This window comes from Xiphophorus couchianus, chromosome 2, assembly GCF_001444195.1.
Source record: "Xiphophorus couchianus chromosome 2, X_couchianus-1.0, whole genome shotgun sequence".
Lineage (NCBI taxonomy): Eukaryota > Metazoa > Chordata > Actinopteri > Cyprinodontiformes > Poeciliidae > Xiphophorus > Xiphophorus couchianus.
Genome location: NC_040229.1, coordinates 6,234,574 through 6,255,835, shown reverse-complemented (window position 1 = coordinate 6,255,835; position 21,262 = coordinate 6,234,574). Strand labels below are relative to the sequence as shown.

Genomic DNA, 21,262 nt, shown 5'->3' with positions numbered 1-21,262 from the left:
GTTGAGAAGTCCAGTGTTTCTGAATGTTTGTATCCTGTAGGTTCATGTTTTCTTCTCACTGCGTTGAACAGACTTAAAGACTCGGAGGAACCTGAGCTTTTCTGAGGACTCGGACCTGTCCTGTGATGATGTTCTGGAGAGGTCGTCCCAGAAATCAAAGGCAGATGTGAGTAAAGTTTCACAAATCAGCTCCGTCTGCCAAGCCAAGAAGACTCAGGCAGCAGAGCATTTACACAGACTCGCTACGGCACAGTGCCTGACAAAAATGTTCACACTTAAACTGCTTAAACTAATTCAGAAGATTGCAAACAAATAACTTTAATGTTACTGGGATTTCAAGTGATTGGCCAAAACAGAGCAGTGGTTGGTTGTATTGTGCATATGTATTCAGTCAGTTTAATCTGTTATCCCAAAAAATATTTAGCCACCAAATAACTGAAAGTAGTTTTCCTCTGTTGTTCATACATCTGAAATAAATATAAAAGTCCAAGGGGAGTGAATACTTTATCAGGTGCTATTCCAACAGAATAATCCAAACATAGTAAACATCAGATGTTTTGAATTTGTTGAAAATGTTAAGTGAAGTATTAAATTTAACCCTCGTTTTATCAGATTATTATAGAAAATATAAATCACTGCTGATTTAAACTGCCTTCAGTAAATGACAGGAACTGGAATATTACTGTCATACCCACTGCTTGTTTTGAAAAACTCATTTCTTTTCATATTTGTTTTAATAATTTCTTCCACTCTTAGCGGCACATGGACATCTTTGACCTAGTGTCAGGCATGCAGAAGGAGGCAATAAAGGAGGAGAGTCTGGAAAAGGAGAGGAGGAGGGAGATAAAGAGGAAAAAGAGGGCAAAAGAGGGGCAGAAAGAAAGGGAGCCTGAAAAGGAGGTTGGCCAAGAAAAGGAGAAAGACAATGAGGAGGTATTACGCAGCGTAAGGAGAAATGATTCTGAGTTTCAAATATTCACCCCACATAGCCTGGTTTTGGCTTTTAAATCTCACCTCAGGTATTTTTAACATTTTTATAATAAAGCCTCATAATGATAAATGTTGACCTTTTTCTCCTCAAGAGATCCCAAAACTAATCATGGCACCAAATTAGGACATGGACCCATCTCCAAGGTCTGGAGAAACCCAATAAGAGATCTAACATCTTAATCATGCTTGATTGGGGGAAAAGTTGGGAAAATTCTTCCAAGGGCTGATTTTTTTTTCTGTATGCAAGCTGCAATATATCATGAGGTTCACAAAAACCTCACATTTTAGAACAAGTTCTTTCATTTCAATGGATTTGCATTCATCAAATTGTGAAATTCAGAATGATTCTCCCGCTGCAGCTCAGTCTGTGTGTGTCCTTGTTTTTCTAGAGACACAGTGGAGTTCAGGGCCAGAGGCATGAATTTTTTAACCATTGTGGAACTATTGACAGGCTCCCTTTTAGTTTTCTGCATTGTGATGACGATGCTAGAAGAAAGAAATGGATATTGTAACGGTCTGTGAAAAGTGATCTGAATTCACAGCAGCATGCCTCCCAGCCCTCGTGTCTCACGGGAATCTGGTGAACTCTAGTCACTGTCATGGTTGCAGTTTTCCTGTCAGTAGATCTGTTCAGATGTAGGTTTAGAGCTGAAACTATCCGATTTGATCTTGTACTGTTTTGTACAGCTGTGAAAATATTTACTCTCCTACAGATTTCTTCTGTTGTTGTCCCACGTAAACGTAACCTGAGTAAATAAAGTTTTCATGTATTAAGAGAACACAGCAATGCAAACCAACCGTCTGCTGTACTAATGTAACCTAATAGCTGCTTGTGATTAACTTTTAGTGAGTCTTTAAAATCACTGGGGTAGATTTTTGGCAGAATTGTTTAAATTCAGCCATATTGAGAGTTTTCCAGAATGCAAGTCGTGTTTAATGCCAAATAACCACAAAAATAAATGTTTGTGTTAAAGTATATACTTTGACTAGGACACCCCAAAGCCATCTGGAAGTGGATTTGCTTTCATGCTGTTGAGCTTAAAGTTGCTTAATCAAGGCCAGTCAAGGGTCGCGTTAACTGAATATTTTCTGTCTTCCTGACTTCTGATCACTTCAACAGGAGAAATGTTCCCTGATTTCAAAACTCTGGTTGTAATTATCATCCCCATCGTGGCAGCAGATCTCTGATTCATCCTCCAGATTAACATCAAAACCCTGAAACATTTGATCACATACAAATTCAGACGCCACATCTGTATTTTGCTATAGGTTTGATTTTCTTTTCTGAAATGCTATTAATTTGAGATAAAACCCTTCCAAAAAGTTTTATTTCTGCCCCAGAGAATATTTTCCCAAACGTCTTGCAGCTCATCAAGATGTTTTTTGGTAAACCATGACCAAGTGAGCCCTGCAGAGTTTTACATGTGGGACTGTTGGAGTAATTTTTGCGACAGCTAGACAACTTTGTAAATTTGTAACTTGGAGTGCATCGATTGCAGCTTTCTGAGCGAACACCGATTTTAAAAAGACTGACCTGGTGATACTGATTTTGCTGATACCATTTTTTTTTTTTGCCTGAAAGGTTTCACACAAGTAGATGTGACCTGTCAGGCGGCTCTCTCACTGCAGAGCAAAAGGGAACAGCGGCTGAGTTTCAGATTGATGCGGCAGTAGATCAGATCCGTGGATAAGATTGGTTTCTCATATTATTGGCCAATCAGCAATCATTCGATATCTAGGAAATTGGGGCCGATTTATTGTTGCTTCCATACTTGTAATCTTTCCAGTTGAATAAATGTTAATGACTTAATTCTCATCTGTTCTTTGATTATTTTTTTTTTCGGTGTATATGTTGCATTGCTTTTCTAGATCTTAGCCAACTTTATGCTGTCAGGCAGCTTCTACCTCATCAGGCCTGTTTGGCTATTAAAACTCAACAAAAAAGTTTGGATAATCACTGATAATTCAAGATTTAACAAGGGAGTTGATATTTAAATTTTTAATGAAGAAATCTGTAAGGGAAGAAATACTTTTGTCATGATTCTGTGTCTAGCTGTCCCGGATTATTAACATTGCCTGTTTTGATTTTTTACCACCTAAGTTGTCCCTTACTGTTCTGATTTTGAGCTGTTTAACATAATCATTAACCCATTTAATCATATCGTCTGTATTATGTCTGTTTTCCTCCCTGTTTTCTGTTTTGTCTTCATCAAGTCTGTTTATGTTCCTCACGCACTGGCGTTCAAGAGATCGTACGCCACAAAGGTAGTAGTATTACATCCGTTCCTGTTGAAAACTCCCTCCACTCCTCGCTGTTCCATTTCCTGCACAGTTCCCTGTCGTAACAAACTGCGTGTTTCTGGTCCACAACTAATAAATGGCGCTCGCTCTGTCACTGCTGGATGCTCTAAAACGTGACTTCTTCTTCCTAAAACGCTCACTCTACTGGTCGCTCTGATAAGACTGCATCTCTGTCTTACTCTTCCTTCTGACGTTTGTCATAAATATTCATCTGTCGTATGGATTTACTCCAGTGAGCCGACTGGAGCAGCTTGTTCTGCCTCGCTGCCTTTACTCCTTTCTTCTGATTTATTAAAGCTTTTCTTGTCCCAACAAGTCATCTGATAAAGAGAACATTTCAGCTTTTTTTATAAGCAAACTGTAATTCATCCTATGAAAGAGCAGGTCCAATATGTGGTTTCTATTGAGTCTGAAAATGTGTGATTTCATTATTTTTCAAGACTAGTAGTACAGAAAAGATGCCGTAGCTATCAAAACATTTCAATTACCTAAAAGATAAAAATTTGACAGAATTTTATATTAATCAATTTATTACAAAAATGGTACTGTCTTTCATTTGCTTGTAAAGGATTATTAATCCGGCACAGTGAAGTGTTAAAAAAAGAATGAGATTAAAGTCATAACATTAGCAAAATAAACATGCAATTTTATCAGAATACAAGTTATAAAATTACGAGAGAAAAAGACATTTTTATGATAAAAAATCTTGGATAAGTCCGTATCTCTTTCTTTGAAAAGTCTCATTCATTTTCACAAAATCCTGATAATAATTTGATGCTGATGAGTTAAATTTCATATTTGTAAAACTTATTCAGAAGTATGGCTTTACAACATGCTCAACATTCCTTATTTTAATTTTTAACATTCAACATGTTGTTGATGTTATAAAATTACTACTTCATTCTCCTAATATATATATATTTTTTTTTCTGGCAATATTACAACTATATTCCGATATTCTTGTGACTTTATTTTGGTAATATTAACACTTTATTCTCATATTATTATGAGTTTACTTTAATTAGCAATTCTGCAAATTGTGGTGTTAAAGCTTTTTTATTACATGTTAATTCAAACCTCAAGATGTTTTTCAGTAAATTTATGTTCTTTTAGAAAACCAGTAGGTGTCTGGTGAAACCGCGCCTCACCCTCCCACCGTCCAGTTTCCCTTCCTGCTGTTGATGTTCTGAAGTTTCAGACTCTTTCTAAGGCTTCCAGTCTGAAACATTTATAAAAGAGATTCTCTGAGTCATATTTTCTGTTCTTTACCAGAAAACCTACACAGAGGAGGAGCTGAATGCCAAGCTCACACGCAGAGTCCAGAAAGCCGCCCGGCGGCAAGCGAAGCAGGAGGAGCTCAAAAGGCTGCATCGCGCTCAGGTACACGGCTGAAAATGAATCTGTCCTGATGTCATCTCAGGATTTTAAGCTGAATTATCGTAGCTGAGGCTGCTTTTCTCGTCTCTCTTGCGTCTCGATACCATACGGGCTGTTCGGTGTGACTCAGCTGCTGCGGCCTGAGCTCAGCTGCGTGTCTTATTTAGGAAAGTGTTTGGATTCGGACCTTCAGGGTTCTGACTCAGCTCTCAGCTGCCTGCTTCCCTGAGGCTGTTTGGATGTTTTGCCTTGTTTCTGCTCAGCATTGAGTTTTTACTGTCTGTCATAGCCAAACAGAAAAACTTTCTGCATTCTTATATATGTTTATGTCAGTACGTTAAAATTTTGAGAGGCAATTTATTTCAGTAATTCAATTTAAAAGGTAAGACTTTACACATTTTCACATTCACTCCATGCTTTTTTTTGAGTTAATTTTAACTATTAAAGAAAAATCTGAAAACTGGAATAAAAATCTGATTTTTAATGCAGAAATGTGAACAGTGTCTGCACTCAGAAGTTGGTTTGGGCTCCTTTTGCATGAATTCCTGCATCAGTGCAGCGTGGCATGGAGCAGATCAGCCTCTGGTTCTGCTCAGGTGTTCAGGAAGTCCAGCTTGCTTTGATCAGCTCACCTGCATTGTTGGTTCTGGCATCTTGACAACTGAGTTTACATTGGGTTGGTTTGCTGGTGTTACCATGGTGATTGAAGTTGGTATGGTTCAGGAAGGGCTTAGTGGGTTTTGCTTCAGAATCCTTTCAGGGCTGTGATTATCCCTCTTGCCTCCACCGTTTTTCCTTCCACTAAACTTTCCATGGACCAGCCAGCTTCTTTTGCTGACCTGCCTTTTGTAGTGTTTATGATTCCCCACTGAACAGCCTTCATCCTTGGTGTTTTGTTATGAAACTGACATTTTCATTTTCGTCATCAAAATGAACACAAATAAACACTTTAAATATATCACTTTGTGTGTAAAAAGTTCAGTTTTTTTAGTTTTTTACTGAGATGCAACCTTATGTATTTAATACCAAACGTTTTATGTGTGTTGGGGTAACTGGTAAATTTCGGTCTTAATTCATTGCAGCTGCTGTTGCTCATTTTTTCTCCCATTTCCAGCAGCTTTTTTTTTTTAACTCTGAATCACCTTAAGTCCCGTTTAAAAAGGTCACTCCTGGCTCAATCTGGTCCATTAGATCCTCCTCGATGTTTATGGTGGTGATGAAGGGCCAGATTGCACTTCACTCCCCCATAGCAGCATTGAGATGTACTTTGAGGTGGATTTATTTGAATATGTGAAATAAGTGCATGTGAATTGAATATTTGGTATATTGGTTCCTTCCTTTGAGCCGTTAATTCTTGATATGTCTGCGCAGATCATCCAGAGGCAGCTGGAGCAGGTGGAGGAGAAGCAGCGGCAGCTGGAGGAGCGGGGTGTAGCCGTGGAGAAAGCACTGAGGGGAGAAGCAGGTAACAACTTATTAAACTTTCATACTCGCTCATTTTTACAAGCTTATCTTTTAAAATCACCACAAATTCGACTTGACATCACAGTTAGAAAGCTAATTGCTGTCACCACTTTTATTATTTGCTTTTTATTAATATTTTAAAGGGGTTTCTTTCATGCCTGACAGTTAAATCTTCTTTCACAGTTGGCGTCCCACTGGTTCCCCCTCCAAGACCTCATTTTATCTTCATGTCATTATCAGTTAAACCTTTCATAGATGCTCCAAAGGGAATAACATTGATATCTGAAAACCCGTAAACCACACAGTCTGCTGATGTGGTCATGATTCTCACTGCGCTGAAAGACATGTCCACATTTACAGTTTATTTAGTTCTACCAACGTAAAATCAGACAGAAAATGAATCTGTTGTTGATCTTAAAGTCATGTTGGCAAGTGGCTATCACAGACAAATAATCTGTAACACAATTTATTATTTCCACTGTCTAAAGGGCCTATATCATCATTTTCTTTACAGTTAGCTTGTTGCTCAAACGAATTATATCCCAGGAGTGTCCACAGGTGTCCTGGATGTTCCAGGTGTGTCCTTGGTTTGAAATAGCTGAGCTAGCTCCTCAGCGTCCCGTCAGGTTTTAAAGGAACCTGCAAACAAAAAAAAAATTAGTTCAAGCATGTTGCAGCAGGGACTCCACCAGTGTTTTGTTAACTCTAATACTAGCATAATATAAAGTTACTTAAATCTTTTCCATTTTCCAGAAGCCAAATTTATTTCTCCCATCCAATATTCATACAATCGAATGTTGCAATGTGTTTTAACGAGTGTACTGCTTTACTCTCTTAAAGGCTTGTATAAAGGTACTTGTACATTACCCAAACAGCACAAAAGAAGATCAGGTATTAGATTTACTTGGGTTTTTGTGTTGCACTGCACTGTCATGTGGACTCCATCTGTGGTGACACACAGCAGCAGTTCTCCATCTCCAAACATGTTGATCTCTGTTTGTTCATCACACGTGTGCCATCGTCAAAGTGCAGCGCTGCATGCGATCAGGAGAATGTGTGTTCCCACATAGATTTGTCTGTGCTCAATCTGGATGTTTAGCCTCTCGCTGCCTCTCAATGAGGAGAGTTTCTGATCGATCCAGTTTGCCAGTTAGAACTTTGACAGCTTCTTCTGTTTTAGAAGAGTCTCTGCAAATATCTTTGTGAAATTCTGCAGATATTTGCTGAGATTTGTTTGGAGCCCTCTGAAGCTTATCTGTTATAACTGGTTTTCATAGTTAGTTTGCCATCCAAACTAACCTCAAACTGAATTTCTTCAATGCATTTGACTCTAAAACTGAACCCAAACTCACCCCATAAACAGCAATACAGCAAATCTATGCAACACTCTGTTTATTATATCTGGAAAATGCAAGTTTGCGTTGATTTCTGCACTGCAGTACACACTGTGGTGCGTCCTGCCGAACTCTCTTTGTTCTGAGTGTCGCTGCAGCGTGTCTGTGTGTTTGCATGACATGCTGTTGTTGAAGATTTTTGGTTTGTGTGTGTTTGTGTTTGGATGCCCAGTTTGGGGTCGTGTAAAGTAACTCCTATCTCTAATCTACCCTGTCATTGTAGACTATTGGGGAGATTCTAATTACAGTGAAATCCTGGACTTGCATCTGGGCGGTATGTATTTCAAATCTGTCGCTTTAAAACTAATCCAGTAGCTAACCCAATCTCTCCTTCCCCTACTTGTTTTACTACTTGAGCTTTGTACTCCACGTGTCTACCTTTAGTGCCTGGTGGCTTTTTAGCCTTTGCACTATTTGTGCTCCTTAACCCCTCCGCCTTCATCCATCGCTGGGTTTCTATTTGGGACACTTGTAACACCAGAGATCAGACACTGTTTTTGTAAAGATCATGAAGTTATGAATAAGGAATGAGGGAGTAGAAGATTAGCTGCTGTGTCAGTCCTTGTTATGCAGATTGTTCAGTACAGACTGCAGCAGAAATCTGAGCAACATGCATAAGGAAAACCATACGACGGCAAAACACTAAATCATTTTCTTATGGCTGTAAAACTGTAGAAATCTATTTTAAGCAGAAAAGGAGGCATTCCCCAATGAGGATTCGTTTTTGTCCCAGTCTGAAATTCATTTGAAGTTGATAAATTTATTGCATGTTGAAAGCCATAAATAAATGCCATAAAAACACATTACAGTTAATCAAATTCTGAGCAGAGTGCAAAGCTCCTGACATACAGACATGGGACTGAATGTGTCTAAAGATAGACACATTCAGTCCCACTATCCTCAACTATGGATATGTTGAGGATCCAACTATGGATCCTCAACATATCCATAGTTGAGGATATGTCAACTATGGACAGTTTAGAGAAGAATGCTTCTAAAGTTAGAGCTATGGGTTGGGAAATGTCAACTATGGTGTGAAATGCTGCAGATATTTGCTGAGATTTGTAGGTAGAATAAAGTAAAAATTACTGTTATTATCCCACAAAATGAAAATTCAGCTGCATCAAGACATGTAGCATCACACCAAAGGTCCAAAAGTGTTGAAAAAATATATATAAATAACAAGAGGAACAATAATAATAATATACAGTACAAGATTATAACATATAATATTGTGTATTTATCAATAGAAATATACTCGCAATCCACAGGATGTGCAAATGAGGTTTTGTTTACTGTACATAATATTTATGTGTTGAACATTAAAAAGACAACAGAGTGTTTAGAGTATCAGAAAAACAGATGTGCAACAACAGCAGGAATAGTATGTAAAATGAGTAAAAGCAGAATAAATGACTGTATGAATGCCAGCAGGGATGTAAACACTGATTTAGTTGGTTATAAAGTCTAACAGCTGCTGGGAGGAAAGATCAACAGATTCCTCAACATTTGGCATCATGATGGGTTAGTTTGAAGGTAACTAACCCATCATGCACAACATGAGCAGTAAAAAATCTTACCTCTAAGGCTTACTGGAGATCTGCTGGACAAAGACACAGGCAGGAAGTTTTGTCATAAACTCATTAAAAAATTGCTGATTTTTTAATCAGCCTCCAGTTTAATACTCAGGAGGAGAGTTTTACTGTCTAAACTCTTTCAGCCAATCATGCAGCAGCCACACAGTCAAAGGTTTCCCGCTCAGCAACATAAATGTGTGTATTTTTCTGGGTCTGTTTATAATAGATGCACTTTTTACAACCCTGTTTGCCCCAAACGGCTCTGAGGTTTGGATGCATATAATTCCTCTGACAGGATTGGTAAAAAATATATCTATTTTTTTACCAATCCTGTCATGGACCGACAGAAGGGATTGATCCACAGATAGGATTGATCTTTTCTTTTCTTTCATCATTTTAAATTTTAAAACAGGGAATTGCAAGCCTTATCTTTTAAAGAGATTATTCAAAAATAAATAAAAAACATCAAACTATTTTACGACGGGAATTTTTGATACATGAGCTCTAAACTACCTGTTTGGATTGACTTTAAAATTTATATTCTTGTGATTAAATATATCCAATTACTCCAGTTTTCCAGTTTGTTTCATCTCAGCCTTCCATTAATTCATTTACATATTTAAGATAGAATATGTAAATTGGAAATGCACATGAAACCCAGCCCTCCTTCACACACACACACACACACACACACACACACACACACACACACACACACACACACACACACACACACACACACACACACACACACACACCCCTGCACACACTACAAAAGTCTTATATAACCTCCATGAACTGACTCCTACTAAGCTGCTGGCCTGGCTCTGTGCTGCTGTAGTTCTGCTTTATATCCCCAACAGTTGCTTCCTCATACCTGCTCAGTCCCTTTATTCCCAGAGTGTTTCCGTTGTGCGTCCTGATAGATCGATGTTTTAACCCTTTCACGGCGGCGGCTGAGTCTGAAGTGTGGTTGCAACACGGAAGCTGTCTCTGTTCATCTGGGTTGAGACTTGATGTTGTGTCTGTTGTCGTCGTCTTGCGGAGGAATCCATCTTTTTCTCCTCATGTGTTCTGTGAGCTCAGCAGTGTTTTTTGCAAGAGGCCAGTAGTTTGATTTTGATTCAGGGAATTTCTCAGCGAGCGGCCGGAGACGTGTGTGTTTCCTCTAGTTTGCACGATATTTGTGTGTTTTCATCCCGCTGCTTATTGACAGGTGAATGTGTGGAGATTTTAAAGGTGAGCATTTTAATGTTTCTCACTGTATCCGCTTGACCAGAGGCGTGCTGTTTCATCTCTTTAGAACCAGCTTGTTTTCCCATTTAACTGTTGGGCTCATGCACTATGCATGAATGCTGAACAGAGTTTCTCTTCTGGTTCCTATCGCACCAAGTCAACATCATTTATAAAACACTTCAAAAACAGCAGAGCTTTAATAAGAGTAAGAAGAATAAAAAAATATTAGAAATGAAACAAAAATAGTTAACAGTTAAACACAAGTGAAAGTATCATTATGAGAGCAAAAGAGATATAGATTAGTTTGAAACCAAACCCAAAGACGTGCATCTTAAAATAAGGTTTGTTTATTTGTAATGAGGATGCATTGAATAATTTGGAAGTCAAAAAGTTTATATCTGAATCCCTCCAGTTTATCACCAGTAAACACAACAATCCAGAGAAGATATTAAAATAATTGAACTGACTGAACCAGGACTCACACAGTTCACTCTGTTACCAAGACAACCGAACACCGGTTGCTACGGAGTCTGTAGTGTACGTAGTTGATTTATTGGTGTTATATTTTAGCCCTTCAGGTGATACAGGAACCATTTATTTGTTTTCCTTTAGATTCTGTCACCTAAATGTAGTTTTCCATAAAAATTTAATCAAATAAGTTAAGATAAGTTAATTATTCCTGTTCAGATAAAAATCTATTGAGCATGCATTTCCAAAAATATTTGCATAATCTGAGGAAGCCATTAAAAAGCCATTAGGATTCCAGTCTTTCCAAAGCACATATTCTAGTCTGCAGCTTTTCTCTTTTTCTCTGTGATAGTCTCTTGTCATTATTATCTAACATTCAGGCCTTAAAACTCTTCAACCACCAGCCGTAAAACCTGCTAACTACGTCCCACACAATCAGCTCTGCATCCTTTTTGAATTCTCTGAGCAACATGTTTTACCTTCATTATTTGGACTTTAATTAAAGGAGCCATTGCTATTTACAATCGTTCCTCTTTTTCTTTGGAAAAACTCTTCACTGAAAGCAAATTAGAAAAATAAATCCCAATTTGCACTTCAAAAGTCTCCAAACTTCAAAAGTCTGGCAACACATTAGTGTGGGTGGTCTAAACATGTTGAAGCAGGTATTTACTCGGAGAGGCTCTTTAAAGATAAAGCAATTATCAGTGTGTGTATGAACGCCATGGACCCTGGTGATCAGCAATGGCTGGAGTAATGATGTTAAATTATTTTATGTGCTTTGATAAACACTGACCATATGTTGTAGGCTATTCCCATTTTATTACTGACAGGGAGCTGTTACCTAATTGAAGTTTATCTGCGGAGCTGCAAATGGAAGATCAAACGGGAGGCTTATTTTTTTCCAGCTCGGTCGTCTGGATTTGTTGTTTTCACTTGTTTTCCTTCGGTGTTTTTACCCTTTTTCATTTTTCACACCACAGCTTATCTCTCCCAGCTCTTCTCTGTAGGGGATTGGTCTTCTCCTCCATATCTGTGTCCTCTGTTGACTTTTCTCCTTGATATTTTCTTCTGCACCGCACCCTTCTCTTACCCCTTCCTTCCCCTTCTTTGTGCTTTTGTGGTGTCCTGTTCTTTCTTCTACATTATCCTCTCATGCTTCCTTCTCCCTGGCTTCTGCACCATCTGTGTCCCTCCCTCTCATTATTTCCCCATGTCTTGTGGAAGTTGAGCCCTTTGTGGGGATGCCTCGTCGGAGACCACTCTCCCTCTGCCCTTGCTGTTCCTCTGAAGGTAACGCCACCTTGCCGCATGTTTCCAGAGTTGTGGCAGGTCGCCTTCTCAGCCGTAAGGCTCTCCAGCTCTGGGTTACTTTGTTTTCCCTAATGTATGACCTCAGTTACTCACATTAACAGAAACAATAGCAACACGTCAGAGTACCAAAGTTAGTGGTGATTCTGCTAAAGTTTAAACATATCAGTAAACCAGATGTAAGGAATGCTAAAGAGGAAATGTTGTCCAAACTGTTTGCCTCAGTTGGTGTTTATAGCAGCGTAAATAACGTGTTGGGAACCGACCTAAAGATCAACTGGACTGTTATTACCAGAAACATGAAGAATTTTATTGGTTTTATGTGACAGGGTGTATATAGTTACAAATCTACAACTTTTGTCTAATCTAAAGTATTGCTGCAACTAGCATTTATTTTAGTAATAGATTATTCTATTGATTATTTTGACAATTAATTGGATTAGAAAGAAATCTCATTTTGCAGCTTTGTCATTTAACCATTTAAACTTATTTTATTCAATATTAGAAATACATGAAAAATACAAATAATTCCTTCTTTAAATAAAAAAGCCTTTTCTTTCCTAAAATGCAATAATAAATTATTATTTTAAGGTATGCTTAATCATTTGTAGCAGAGGATGCGTCTGGAGCTGAAAAAACATTCTTAACATGTGAAAAGTTCAGCCCTTTAAGTAACGACTGCTGGTAAATGACTAAAAGATCTTCTAATAGTGTCTTAAATTTCTACAGTCAATAATTGTATATGGAACAAACACCTTGGTGGCGTTGCTATGCAGCTGTCTGCCTTGTCCTCCAAAATGGCCGACGTATGATTGGAACCACACATTTAGCTGTTATACAATGAGGCTTAATGATATTATTTTTACTGTAAATGTTCAACAGCAATTAAACTTAATGCAACTTTGAGTATTTCTCAGCAGATTTAAAATGTTGGCTGAGGAAATATTTCCCTCCTTTATTGTGAAACGCTGCAGTCAAATCAAGGGGAAAACTATCCGGACATGTTTTCAATTAACAGCATGTTTCTTTTTGCTGTTTGGTTAATCTGCATTTATCCCATTTTTGTTCTTGCTGTTGGGAATTGTGCCCTTTAAATATGCATATGCTTTCTTCAATATGAATACCTGGAAGCTCACAGACAAGTGTGTATTTGAGGACTGAAAAGTTGCATGCTGTGACAGTTTGACATTAACAATCAGGTTTTACCCAGAGCAAGTCTTAAAATTTAATGCGTCGTCTGGTTTGTCTTTGTATCTAACAGCTGTGAGACGTAACTCTGCCTGAGCTTTCAAAGTGTGAGGAAACCGGTGTGTTTCTGTGGGTTGTTTTTGCTGTTTTGTCCCAGATTTGAACAGTTTGTGCTGAGGGTTGATGGTGGTGGAACTGTTCTGTGGTTTAGGAAAGAAAAAATGCAGACTATGTTAGAAAGATCAGTTTTGATTTGGTAATTGTTCTGCTTTCAGTTTGAGGCGCTCTTCCTCAGCTGTGTCCATCTCTGTTTCTGTCAATAGCTCAGCTCCATCCTGGAGACCACAGCCATGCCGTTTATTTGTGTACGAGGTTTTTCTTTTTCCTTTTCTTTTTGCAAGAGTCTCCTCTAACCCAGCTAAGTATGTCATGCTGCATCAAGGATTCCCTTCTGGTGTTTGATTGAAACTGCTTGGCTCCACCTGCTGCAGGGAGATAAATGAAAAGTTTCATCACACCAGCATCAGACCTCCCCAGGCATGCTGCATACACCGGTCTTCTTTGCAGAACAAAGCAGGAATGAAGTCGGAGATTGTGGCTGTTCTGAATGCAGTGCATGATGCCGGTGGCTCTGACCATGCTTTCCCCTGAGGCAGACTCAATACGAGAGCCGAGTCATTTCATGAACATTTTAAACTTTTAGTAGAACATGTGCAAAGAGTGGATGGGATTTCTTACTTTCTGCCCTCTAACTGCTGAGCATTAATGGGGTCTTAAAATGGTTTTGTTCCATGTTGTGGGGTTTTATGTGAAACATTTGTGGAAATTTTACATAAACTCTACTTATTTATTTTTTTCTTTTAAGATTTAGGACGGTAAATAATTTCCAGACTGGTTCCACCTTCTTAATGTGATGCAGCTCCTGTAACAGCTCTACTGGAAAACTGGAGAGCTGTTTGTGATTTGTTTGTGCGAAGCAAACTAGTATTTTATATTCTTCAGTTTGATTAAAAAATTTTTTTTAATAATTTTCAGCTTTTGAACATCTAAAGGTTTCGACTAGTATTTAGACTATTCTAAACCACTTTGACAAAATGATCAGTTAATCTGCAGAAGAATAACCCCAGATCATGATGCTACCACCTCCGTGTTTCACAGCAGGTATCGCGTTTTGCTGTTTGTCTGCCAAGAATATTTTTTTGACATTGTAGCCCAAAAGGTCGGACCATAACTTAGGCTAAGTTTACACAGCAGGCCTTGATGGATTCTGATTTTTTATTTTATTTTATTTTTTGTGTGTGTTTGTTCTTACTACTAATTAAATGCAACTGCAGTCAGACTTCTGTGTGAACGGGTTACGAGCCAAATGTGACCCTCATGCGCAGAAGAAAAACATAAGTGTCACGCAGCAGCGCTGTGCTTACGGAAATAATAATGGATTGATTGTAAAATTATTCAGCAACGGGAGCCAAAAACATCGTCACAAGATCATAAGAACACGAAGTAAAGCTAATAGAAAGAAAGCACAACTAACAGCAACGACCTTTAGTGCAGCATTGACTGCATGCATCATATCAACGACGTAAAAGTCAGATAAATGACAGTTCAGACTGCAGGTGCTCTGAAAACGATTGGATATGTATCTGATTTGGTCCCACATATAGACGTGACACAGGGCGAATCTTTTGGGGGGTGTAAAACGGTCAGTATTGGGCCGTTCACACTGACATGATTTGGATTCGTGTCGCATTCGCCTGTTGTGTGAAGGTAACTTTATTAGCCTGGCCTCAAAAAGTGGCAGCCATTTTACAGCAGCTCTTTATGTTTCCTGCTAACACGTTTGCTTATTTTGAGTTGCATTGTAAATGGATCTAAGTCACTTTAAAGGTGGAAAATGTTTGGAAATGATTTATTGTGGTTTTTATTTTCTCAAAACATGCAGTTGATTATTTTCTTGTTCTTTTCAACCTTTTAAGACTAAGTTTGAAAAGAAGACTGAAATCTTCCCAGGAGGGGCAGCTGTATGTAGCACACTGGCCAAACTGGGTAACACAAACTCAACATTGCAGCAACAGGGGGTTGTGTGTGTGGGTGAATGTGGGTTGTTTGCTTTTAGTGTGTACACTAAGCAGAAGTGTACACATACACTACAACCATGGGCTCTTCCCCCACTCTGCGTGCCATCATCGTCATGTATGGCCCGACTCAGCACGCTGGTGTCAGTTCCTCCTTCCACCAACCATTCCTCAGCAAGGACACCCGGCTTGGCTGTCTCTGTCTGCCTGTCTGTCTGTGTGACTTCCTGTCTTCACCTTCTGCTCCCGTCCTCCAGGTATGGGCAAGAAGGACGACCCGAAGCTGATGCAGGAGTGGTTCAAGCTGGTGCAGGAGAAGAACGCCCTGGTCCGCTATGAGTCGGAACTCATGATATTGTAAGTAAATTATTGTAAAAAAACCTATTTATGTAATTAAACTGTTTTGCATCCACAGAAGATACAGTTTACACTGGAATATGGCAACTGTTTTTTGTTCCTCTTTTTTCATTTTTTGTTTTTACTACCTGAAATTTTTTTTAATTAAAATCTTATTGTGCTGTTGTCATTTTACATTTTACAACACCACTCAACAATCTCAGACCTGAGAAATTAAAGCATTTATGGTTGTTGCAGGCCTAATGTTATGCATTCAACATGATGTAAAAGTGTTGCTAAGCAGAACTGTTATTTATCATTTTGAGGAGAGTTATGAGGGAATTTTATGACTCTACATCAGTTTTGTCTAAGCTTTTTTTGCCCCAAAGGCCAAAATTGGGAAATTTAAGCAACTTGCGGACCACAACATTCATTAAATTAAAGGCAAAAATGTGTTTTTTTGTGATTTTTTTATTTTTATTTTTTTGGTTGTTTGTTTTACTTCCTCAACAGAAAACAAAATGTTAATGAAATCTGTCTTTGAATGTCCCCTAATTGTTAAAATAGTAAAAATTCTCCACAAATCTCTTCTTAATAAAGAGGTTTGAATGTAAAATACATTCTCATGGGAAATCCAAGTCTTCTTGTCTGCAGTTTGTCACAAACCACCAAACATACGGAAGAAGGCTCTCTGCTTTTGGCCCCTGAAAATTACCATCCCAGTGGTTAAACATGGTGGTGGCAGCATCATGCTGTGGGGATGGTTTTCTGCAGCAGGAAGACGGCTGCAGAAGACCTGAGATTGGGATGGAGGTTCACCTTCCAGCAGGAAAACCACCTGATTCATGTGTTAGAATGGCCTACTCAAAGTCCAGACCTAAAAATAAAGAAATACATTAAAATGTGCTGCTAAAATGTGACAAAGTAAAAAAAAGTGCAACATTGTTTTTTAAAAATATGGTTATTTGAAGGAACATGTATGAACTCAATGACAGTAGAAGAAGAAATTTTCAGCTTTAATGTAATTTGTGTTTGATTTGTTAAAATTTTCTCCAGATTCTGATTTTTTTAGTTTTATTAGTCTCAACTAAAGTTTCTGGTTTGAGAAGAACTGTAGATCAACAAAGCCTTCAGACGGCTCCAGGTCTCAGCAGCCGGCTGCTAATGTCTGCAATAATAATAAAGATGTTTCACTGTCAGCCAATAAATATCATCTTCCCCGGAGTCCTGAACCGGGACGGCTCAGCAGATCATCATAAAACCGTCAGGGTTTATTCTGTTCATTTTTTATCTAATCTCTGCTTTCTTTTATGAGAACACAATTCCACTTGCTATCTATTTACTGAAGTAACTGTATTATATTATCAAACAAATTCATTCAATTATGATGTTATCTTGTTACATGTTCTGAAAGCTTCTGGATCAAGCATCTGTCTTGCTTTGAAGAACTAATAATTGTTTATTGAATTTAACACAAGTGAGTAAATTTGCTTGGAATCCGCTGGATTTTTACGGCCTGGCACAAGTTTTCACATCCTCTGAATTATTCATGTTGAAACCACAAACTTCAGTTTATTGTCATTAGATTTTATGACAGAACTGTAATTATTCAGAGCTGGGAGAAGGTTCTCCACCCAATCTGAGCTTGAGCTGGAGAATTGATCTGCACCAGACAAAGTTTCGACTTCCATCACACTTTCCAGGTTTCATTTCCAAAATGGTTTTTTCTCTACTTTGTGTTGATCTATTAAATAAACTCTCAAAACCATAATTTGAAATTTGCTCTACTGATCAAATACATTTTCTTTTTAACTTTTTATCATATTTTGTCATGTTAAAGCCTCAAACTTATTTCTTCTTCTGTGATTCTGTGTCAAAGTGCCAGAGAGCTAGAGCTGGAGGACCGGCAGAGTCGGCTGCAGCAGGAGCTCCGGGAGCGGATGGCTGTGGAAGGTGAAAACATGAATGCTGGTTATCTGAAGGAGATCTCACTGTAATACTGCAGACAAATATTATTGGTTTTAATATAATGAGTTAAAACAACATTTCATTTCCTTTTGGGGTCAATAAAGTATGTTTAATCAAATTGAATTAAGATTCATTTTATTTAAAATAGAACTGAAAACAACATATTTAAATTATTTCATAGTTTTTAAGCATCTTATCAAATAAATGGCTTATCATTTATTTGATAATAGTTGGTATTTTAATCTATTGAGATTAGGGCTGCAACTACTTTAGTAATCAATTAACCAGGATCAAAACAGATTTCTCATTTAACCACCTCAACCTTTTTTATACAATATTAAAATACATTAAAAGAAGTGAATAAACATATAGTTCAGTTATTTTTAAAATAAGAAAATGGCAGCATTCCTGTAGTAAATCTGAACCAGGGGAAGCAGTAACTGCCACTTTAGGAGTTTTGGCTAAAACATATTTAGATGATCTCACATGCAAAATGTATATGTGTGTTTTGTACAGTTTGGGTTTAATTACTGTGTTTTAGTGTCTTTACAGCAAATTGCCTGTTTGGAGTTTGTATAATACTCCAAAACCATTAATCAGTCACTAAATTAGTTGACAATTATTTCAATAATTGATTCATCACAATTAATCAGATTAATAGTTTCAGCCTTAATTGAGATGTTCCTGGTTTGTTGGTCACTTCCTGAACTGTGGATGTTTTTGTAAATCTCTTTCACTTTTCTCTCCTCAGACCATCTGAAAACCGAGAAGGAGCTGGCTCAGGAAAAGCAGATCCTGAATGAAATGCTGGAGGTGGTGGAGCAGCGCGACGCCCTGGTGGCCCTGCTGGAGGAGCAGAGACTTCGGGAAAGGGAGGAGGACAAGGACCTGGAGGCAGTCATGCTCTCTAAGGGATTCAACCTGAACTGGGCCTGAAAGCTGACACACAAACAAGAAAAACACAGGGTTTGTCTCGTCAAGCAGCAGCACAAACTCCACTCAAGTTGTCTGAAGATAGACACGAGCAAACGATCCGGAACTGTCACACCTACAGCACTGAATGTGTAGATATGTTTCCAACACAACAAACACGCCGCTGCTGCCTCCGACACTGACGCAGCGTTCCCAGATCCCCGCCTGAAGGCGGTCCAACTTAATCACTCTGCAGTTGGGTTCCTCTCCCTCTGTGTGGGAGGAGAGCCGAGTTCATATTCACTAGTTTATCATCGCAGCCTTGAAGAGGATCCTTTCAGGCCCCGGGGCCCACAGGGAGGATGTGTGGAGACTTTATAAAGGGAAGAATCAGTTCAGTCCTGCTGATGTGAAGAAATTGTAAAGTTTTTGTGTATAAATGTGTTGAACAACATTTTCTGCAGAGGTGTGTTGAAACATTCAGCTGCCTTTCTCTCCAGTGACAGAGTGTTTATCCTAATGAACCACACAGCCCTGAACGGCCATGTTTTTGTCCTCCTCTACTGTGTTTAGTGAGTCAACACTAAGAATTCATTAACTCTGGCCACCTTTTTTAGTTCTTTTTTATATTTCTATGTTTGCTTTTAAAAGATGAACACTTTTTTCCGTTGCATTCACAGGAGAGTGCCCAGGATCTCATTATCTTCTGCATAAGCCCCCTGCACTCCTAAGCCATTGTGTGTCAGTAATGCGGCTGCAGGCTCATGCAGCAGAGCAACTTGACGTGTCTTTAATCATTTCTCAGACTCGATAACGCCCGGCCTCTCCGGGAGAAGCGCCGTTTTACGGTAAATCACACTGACAGTTAAAAGTTTACAGAAACGCGTTTGATTATCGGGTGGCTATTGATGGCGCTGCGGGAGGCGGGACGCGTTCGGCTGGTGGAGGGAGCAGAGTTATCGGTGTGATCTCGTTATACCAGCAGAGGTCTGGAGTTCCTGTCACTCACTCTGTGCCACAGGAAGTTCTCGGTTACACTACAGACGAATCGAGGCTCATGCTGAATATTTGAACAAGATGCCTTTTGAAGTTTTGTTTTCCACACTACTTACTCCACTACTCCAGTTTTTTGTTTTTAAGGTAGGACTAAGTTTTTAAATCTATTCTGCTTCATGCAAATCAGTTAGAAAGTATCCAAAACTGTTAAAAGTGCAGCAGAGGGTACGGTTGAAAACCACGACGTGATCAGTGGATACAGTTACACAACTTTAAAGGCTGTTGTTTTTCGATGGCGTGTGAAACGTTTGACGTGATTGTACTGATATTTATTAACGTGTGAAAACTGTACCATATGTAAAGAAAATCCTAATTTGTAAAACTGTTCTGCTGACACATGGACTGCAATGTAAATGCTTCATCATGTAGCTAGAATGCATAGATGTATGCAATAAAACAATGCAGTTGTTCTTTTACATGTTTGGGCCAGAACTCTTGATTCCTTAAAGAGACGGGTCCAGTTGTGTGGGGAGGGGCTAAAAAAACACAGGTGAATGGACGTCACAAATTAATTTAACAAACTGCTAATTCTGCTTTTTGTGAGGTTTGGTTGTTGACATCATGAGAGCGGTCAGATGACCAGTGGAGGAAATTACGATGGCTGATCGACTTTTGGCAGATTTGAAATGGAGCCTGAAGCTTTGGGAGCTTTTGAGCTGCGATAACTTCAGCTTCATGTTTTTATCCAGGAGGATCCTGGATCCTCAGCACCTTGAGAATCCACAAGGTACTGAGGGGCACAAAATATTCAACTTGTAAAAAATCATAACATATTTTAATAAAAACATATAAAACATTTTGTTATAGATAAACAAAAGTAACAGTTTTTGTGCTGATGCTCACAGCTGGGAGGGAGAGAAACGGGATGAATCACCTAAATTATTTTACTGTTGTAGACAAAAAATAAAGTAGCAAAACATCATTTTTCATGCAGTTATTCACTATTAAAGCAACAATGTACTCCTAGGAACAAATGAGAAACATGGAAACTTATTAATACAAAAACAACAGTCAGATTCAAAATTTACCTTGAACAGCCAATATAGAGTTTATTAATCAAAAATAACTTCCTGTGATAAAAAGTAAAAGACTGAGGATTTTATGATTTTAATAAGCTCTTAATGAATCTTCCACATGAAAACAAAACCTGTTGTGATTATATAGGTCAGTTACCGCTGTCGGGCCTCTTAGTTGTTTTTTGGGTTGGCAACATGCAAAAACATCACTTTATGTAATGAGCCCTAGTTCTGTATGACACTCTGTTGCTGCCATTCATTCATTGTGCTTTATTTTTCCCTCCTTTTATTCCCACTTGAAATTAGTTATTTTCATGAATTTTACTTCCCACTAAATAAGGAAAAATGCACTAAAAATACTGATTTGCGTGGACACCAGATCATTTTTTATTAAATCACCTTGCTTGGTGGTTTAAAACGCTCTTTAAAAGTTTTGCTGACACTTGCAGCATTTATCTGCAGTCCATTAGACAGACATAAGTGTCTGCAATCACACTCCGCCACTTTTATTATATTCCGTTTGTTGCTTTAGATCAACTTGTATATCATCATTAACTGTTACATTGCAGGCCGAAAGGCTAAGAATTGCATTTCTG

The 21,262-nt window shown here is 38.4% G+C and overlaps 1 protein-coding gene across 33 annotated transcripts in view; it reads left to right on the top strand.

Annotated features, from left to right (window-relative positions):
* mical3a (microtubule associated monooxygenase, calponin and LIM domain containing 3a) overlaps positions 1–20,066 on the top strand; it is a 95,712-nt gene extending 75,646 nt beyond the window's left edge. For 17 of the 33 annotated variants that reach the window (XM_028043546.1, XM_028043573.1, XM_028043697.1 and 14 more), the window contains 12 exons: positions 72–166; positions 757–933; positions 3,205–3,258; positions 4,564–4,671; positions 6,040–6,133; positions 6,973–7,023; positions 7,750–7,800; positions 12,032–12,097; positions 13,627–13,668; positions 15,636–15,735; positions 17,594–17,667; positions 18,434–20,066. In XM_028043546.1, the coding sequence (XP_027899347.1) occupies positions 72–166; positions 757–933; positions 3,205–3,258; positions 4,564–4,671; positions 6,040–6,133; positions 6,973–7,023; positions 7,750–7,800; positions 12,032–12,097; positions 13,627–13,668; positions 15,636–15,735; positions 17,594–17,667; positions 18,434–18,618 (1,097 nt within the window). In that variant the 3' untranslated portion in view covers positions 18,619–20,066. The remainder of the gene's footprint in view (positions 1–71; positions 167–756; positions 934–3,204; positions 3,259–4,563; positions 4,672–6,039; positions 6,134–6,972; positions 7,024–7,749; positions 7,801–12,031; positions 12,098–13,626; positions 13,669–15,635; positions 15,736–17,593; positions 17,668–18,433) is intronic. The other 16 variants (XM_028043743.1, XM_028043807.1, XM_028043565.1 and 13 more) reach the window with 15 other exon arrangements.
* Positions 20,067–21,262: the final 1,196 nt, after the last annotated feature.